Source organism: Ambystoma mexicanum, chromosome 9, assembly GCF_040938575.1.
Source record: "Ambystoma mexicanum isolate Mex_15411 chromosome 9, UKY_AmexF1_1, whole genome shotgun sequence".
In the NCBI taxonomy this organism is placed as follows: domain Eukaryota; kingdom Metazoa; phylum Chordata; class Amphibia; order Caudata; family Ambystomatidae; genus Ambystoma; species Ambystoma mexicanum.
Genome location: NC_090931.1, coordinates 807,708,925 through 807,714,924, shown reverse-complemented (window position 1 = coordinate 807,714,924; position 6,000 = coordinate 807,708,925). Strand labels below are relative to the sequence as shown.

Here is a 6,000-nt window from a genome sequence, read left to right as displayed (position 1 = left end):
AAGTGTTTGTTGTTTCGCTAACGGGGCCACTAACGGGGGCGTGACAACGTTACACCTCTGATGTTTTTTGTCTAATATGAATTGTTTTTTATAAAAATATTTTTTATTAAATATTCAACTGTTTTTTTAACAGATTTCTGGGTGTGTACAGTGGACTTTTCAACCAGGGCACTTAACATAGCTTAAAGGTCGTTGATTGCGTGGAAAAGGAAGGGTAGCCTGTATTCTTTTTGTTTTTTTAGTATATTGTCTCTTTCCCGTCCGATACAGCCCCATATGAATAAAAAGGTGGGAAGTACCCATAGTATATTCTTTATTATTTTAAACATTTCACTAGCTCTCACATAGGCTATGTTATGGCTCTTTTTTTAAAAATCAATAAAAATCACAACATTTGACTCCTGTATTTTTTGAAGATATGAACATTTCGGAATTAATCTTAAAACAGTACTGCCATTTGGAGGCAAATGACAGCAGATTTATGACTCCTAATATATTACAGCATAGCATAAAGGAATGTATGTATTGCGTACCAGAAGGTTAGCAAAATCCCAAGTCATTGAGTTTTTGTCCCCTGCCAATGCACAGTACCACACATGCAACCGTCTCAGCAGGACAAATGTGTGCTTGGCCAGGTCATCCAGCCTCAGAAAGAATAATTTACTCATAGGTCGGTGTTCATTCATAGTTTGTGCTATATGCTTTGGACTGGATCCGTAAAACCATCCTCCTAGCATAGAAATCCCTGTATTCCTCAGGAAGCTCATCCAGCGTCTTCAATGCCCTGTCCAAGATCTGCATTGCTCTAGAGGCGGCTGCAGGGTCTTTATTTCCATAAGTGTCTGTTTTGTCATAGAATTCAGGTGGCAAATGCTTCCAGAAGACATTCACTCCCACCCCGAACTCCTCGGCAATCGTATTATGGAACCACATCGCTAGAAGGAGAGAGGAAAAAGATGTTACTCAAAGAACATATGTTGCTTCTGACAGAACATGAACACTGATAGTGATGTGAACAGGGGGATCCGATGCTTGTTTGCAATATGGCCTCACCCAATTTTTACTACCGTTCCAATTACAAACCTTTTCAGAGTCCTATATGGCTCGCTTAAAAACAGCATTTAAGTATTTAATTCAACTGCTTCTTTATTGCACTCTGCAAAATATCTTGACTAAAACACATATGGAAAAGAAGCAAGCACTAGCTAGAGACCTAGATAGAGAATGTGATGCAATGTAAAGTGGTCTTGTATTGTCTGACATCTGACTTTTCTGAGGCCTTTTGACACTAGAATACAAATTCTTTTCAAACGCTACAGACAGGATAGATAACTATGTTAAGAGCATAAGTGCAGTATCAGCCTATGACATTGGTGTACAATATCACTACCTCGGCTGCTCCATGGGTTGCGGGGGCAGTGAGGCAGAGCGCAGGAGGAAATAGGTTTACTTATGCCTTCCATTAAAAAATGCCGACTTGCTCTTCCATTTGAGCAGCTTTGGACTGATCTTTCGCTTTTTTTTTTAAATGTCTCTTCATTGGCATTTTCAACGTGTATAACATATATAAAACATTCCTACCCCCATTCCCCAACTCATTCACCCCCAGCCCTGTGCCTGAATTCTACTCCAGTAGGACCGTTAGTAGTTATCCCCTCCAGTCGCAGATTAATGTCTAAATTATGTCCAGTATTTTCAAGCTTTTGGGACACTATTGCTGCATATAATCTCCCCTCAGGAAGTCCAGCAACATTCCCCAATCTTTGCGAAATTTGTCTCTCTCACCTTGTATTCCACAGGTCACCCACTCCATAGCCAGAATCCCCCATATTTTATGCAACCATTCAATGTTCGTGGGAGGCGTTTTCTGTTTCCAATTCCTAGCTAATAATAATCAGGCCGCTATCAACAGGATCATGAAAGCTTTTCACTGGGGTTTCGTCAGGATTTGAAACTCAGGGTCAAAAAGACCACACATCCATTTCCTGGGTGAGTATAATATATATACCATCTGTTGTATCTGGACCTTAATTTCTTCCCAGAATCTCTTTAGTATCGGGCAGTCCCATCATATGTGTCTCCATTCCCCTCTCCCTGAGCATCCCCTCCAGCATTCCTGCGTAACCGCTGGGTACATACAGTGCAATCTTTCCAGTGTGAAATGCCACTGTACCATCACTTTGTACCATGCCTCTCTGGTTTGTATGGATCTAGTTAGTTTCAGTATTTGTTCCCATACGTTCTCCCAGTGCTTTAGAGGTATCTCTTCCCCGAGTGTCTTCTGGCAGCGTGTCATGTATATCCAGGTGCATTCAGGGCCATCCCCTTGTAGGATCCCATATATTTTGGAAACCAGTTGTTTATCCCCTGTATGCATTGTGATGAATTTATCAAATGGGGTCAGACCCCTCAGCACCGCCTTTTTTCTTATATCTGGTTGTTTCAGCCAGTGCCTCAGTTGATAGTACTCTAACCTATCTTTCTCTGTTAGCCCGAGTTGCTGTTTACACTCCATGAATGTCCTAACCGCACCCGCTTTCATCACATCTCTGATTTTTGTACATCCCTCTTCCTGTCGTCTTACAAATGAGCCCTGGCACATCCCTGGGAAAAACTGCGGGTTCCCAAACAGAGGGGTGAACGGAGATAGGATTGTTGTCAATTGGCCCGACTAAAAAGGCAGTCCCAAAGGTCACATACAACCATTAATATTTAACTCATCCCTACATTACGGGGTCTATCCTGCCTTTTCAGCCATAGCAGCCAATCTAGGGCAGTCCCTGCCATAGCCTGATCCATTCTAGACCCCGGTTTGGACATATTGTTTGAAAGCCAGTCACGAAGGACCCGTAGTTGAGCCTCTGCATAATATTTGGCAAAATCCGGCAGTCCTAACCTCCCTTCAGCCTCAGAGCCATCAAAGTTTCCAGCGCTATTCTAGGACGTTTACCTTGCCATACGAATTGTGCCATCAGTTTGACTGTCTTGAAAAAGACTTGCAGGACTTTAACGGGAAGAGCTTGAAAATGATACAGCAGCTTAGGAAGCGTATTCATTTTTAATTTAATGTGGCTATTCTCCCCAGCCAAGATACACGCATCCAAGACCATCTAGTTAGGTCTGCTTTGATTTTGGAGAGCAGCTCTAGGTAGTTTGCGCTGTATAATCCCGAGATAGAATCCGTTAGGTTCACTCTCACATAGGCGATTTTCCGCTTGGCCAATTTGAACGGGGAGAACATTGGCAGAGATTCAACCTGATGTTTATTAAGCCCTAAGCACAATAGTTAAGATTTAGCCATATTGATCTTTAGTCCTGCGGCCTTCTCCATCTCGAAGAACTTTTTAAGTAGTACCTGTATAGCGGTTTCTGGGTCAGTTAAGGCCATCATCCTGTCATCTGCGAAGGCTGCAATTTTATGTTCCTCCAACCCAAACTTTATCCCCGTTATAGCTGGATTTTGCCTAATAGATGTTAGGAGTGGTTCCAGATAGATTGCATAGAGGAGTGGGGACAAGGGGCATCCTTGTCGTGTCCCTCACAAGATTTGTACCTCATCCGACAGGCGAGAGTTAATGGAGAGCCACATCGTGGGGGGAGTTATAATTAGCTTTGACCATGTTTATGAAAATAGGTCCCATCGCCATTTTCTCCATAGTCGCAAACAAAAAGGGCCATTCGACTCGATCAAAGGCCTTCTTGGAAACAAGTGAAATCAGTACCACCGGAACCCTACGGCACGCCACCTTCTCTCCTCTCCAGCCTCCTGGTGTTGTCCCATTTTTGCCTCCCTTTTAGAAATCCAGCTTGGTCTGTTCCCACTAGTTCCGGCAGGAGGGCCGCTAGGACCCCTGTGTAGATTCTTGCATCCAGATTTAGAAGTGCGATGGGGCGGTAGGACCCGCAAACCGTCTGGTCTTTATTTGGATTGCTTAGTACCACCACCTTCGCTTCAGACATGGATTGGGTCACTCAACCTCTCAACACTCATTGAGTTAAAGAGACTGGCCAATCGTGGAACCCGTCTGGACCCGGTTCTTTATTGCACGTCAGGCCTTTAATTACTGCTTCCATTTAGTCCCTTGTGATTTCTCCCTCCAATCTTTCCCTGTTAGCGGTCCCCAGCTTATGCAATAGGGAGCTTCTTACATATTTCTGTATTTCTTGTTGGTCTCGTTTATCCGACTTCTATAATGCTCCATAAAATTCTTTGAAGGAGCTCATAATCGTTTCGGTATCTGTTGCTATTGACCCATCCGGCTGTTCACAGTGTTATGGTGCAGTTCGTTTCGGCCCGTCTCAGTTGTCTAGCTAAGAGTCTATTTGCCCTATTTACGCGTATATAGTATCGTTGTCTGGCGTTTAGTAGGGATCATTCTGCCCTGCATGATCGGAGCAGTTCTAATTGGCTCTTAATTTCCTTCAAATTTTTATACGTAGCTTTATTCTTTTTCTTGCTTAGGGTCAGCATGGTCTCCCATAGCTGGGATTCTAGGTCTATTTCCATAGCTGTCCTTAGTTTCTGCTTTTGGGCTTGAAGGGCTATAATCTCCCCCGTCATTAACGCTTTAAATGCTTCCTAGATCCCTTCTTGTGCCTTGTCCTGGCTATCGTTATCTATAAAGTATTCCTCTATCTTGTCCCTCAATCGATCCACCACCACCTCGTCCGACAGTATCTCCCGGGGGAGTGACCAGGACCACAACCCCCTGCGTGGTTCCCATGTTTTTATATTAACTATCAGCAGAGCATGGTCGGAGAGCGATATGGATCCCAGATTTATCTCTTCCACCTCCCACAGGAGGGCTGCCGACGCCCATATATAATCAATTTTAAATATGGTTTGGTATACATGTGTGAAGCAGGTGAAACCGTTTTCTCCCTCTTTGTTTATACGCCATATGTCCGTAAGGGCTATATTGTTGAAGGCTTTGTTCAGCTTTTTGCAAAGGAGGCATCCTCCCTGGTTACTCTCTTTCTTGGGGTCCCATGCAAGGTTAAAATCACCAGAAAGGATAATTTCCCCAGTTGCGAACTTTTCTAACTTCAAGAGTGCTTCACGTAGAAAGCCTTCTTGCCCAGTGTTCGGTGTGTATAGTGTTCCTATTGTTACCTTCCTGGGACCCATTTCTACATATAGAAATTAAAACCTTTCTAGCTTATCTTGTAGTGTGCTTAGTACCTTCACCTGGAGTGAGCTCCTAAAGCCAATCATGACCGCTGCTGTTTTCCCCTGTGAGTTTGCCTGATAGAGCTGCGTGAAGTCTTGGGAAGGCTCTGTCAGCTTTCTTGATACCAATCTCCTGGAGCATTATCATGTCTGCTCGACACTGGGTCAACTGCGCCTCTACTTATTTGCGCTTAGCTGGGGAGTTTAACCCCCTTATATTATGTGATAAACGTGTGAGAGACATTGCTACATTTATAGGTCATTCCTTCTTTCCCAGCTTTCCCGGGGGCTGCAAGTCTTTTATTGATTTCCCAACTTGTTCTGTGTGCCTGGTTCTTCCCTCTATTTTCCCCTATCCCCCATTCAGGCACCTTCCTCCACCCCCCAACTTCCCCAACACCCAACTCCCAACTCCCTCCTTCCCTAGCCCCAAAACCTTTCATTCCGTCCTCCCCCCTCCCATTCCCCAGTCAGGGCCAGTGTTCCTGGGAACTGCCCCAGATATTATCCTGGGGCAAGGGACCTGGTTAAGCCCCAGGGAGTTCCTCTGCAGGGGCGAACTACACCCCCAAACGGATTCCGAGATAGCCTCCAGATTCCTTCCCTCCGTCTGCCCCCTTTTCATTCAGTGTTTGCCGCCCTTTCTGCAGCACCTGTATTTAGGATTATTATACCCCAGCGAGACCTGTGGTTATAGTGGATAGTTATGTGGCCCCCAGAGACCAGTCAGTTCCCGCCCATAGGCTGTGATCCTCCCGTCTTGGATGGAGGACCTCTCAATTTTGCCGCTCTGCTGCCTCTCCTTCCCTTAACCCCAGAACATTCCCAAG

General features: G+C 44.8%; 1 protein-coding gene across 2 annotated transcripts in view; it reads right to left on the bottom strand.

Moving 5' to 3' along the window:
* Nucleotides 1-296: 296 nt before the first annotated feature.
* TYW5 (tRNA-yW synthesizing protein 5) overlaps nt 297-6,000 on the bottom strand; it is a 153,313-nt gene continuing 147,609 nt past the window's right edge. Inside the window, exon 8 of one of the 2 annotated variants that reach the window (XM_069615798.1) lies at nt 297-935. In XM_069615798.1, the coding sequence (XP_069471899.1) occupies nt 679-935 (257 nt within the window). In that variant the 3' untranslated portion in view covers nt 297-678. The remainder of the gene's footprint in view (nt 936-6,000) is intronic. The other variant, XM_069615799.1, reaches the window with a different exon arrangement.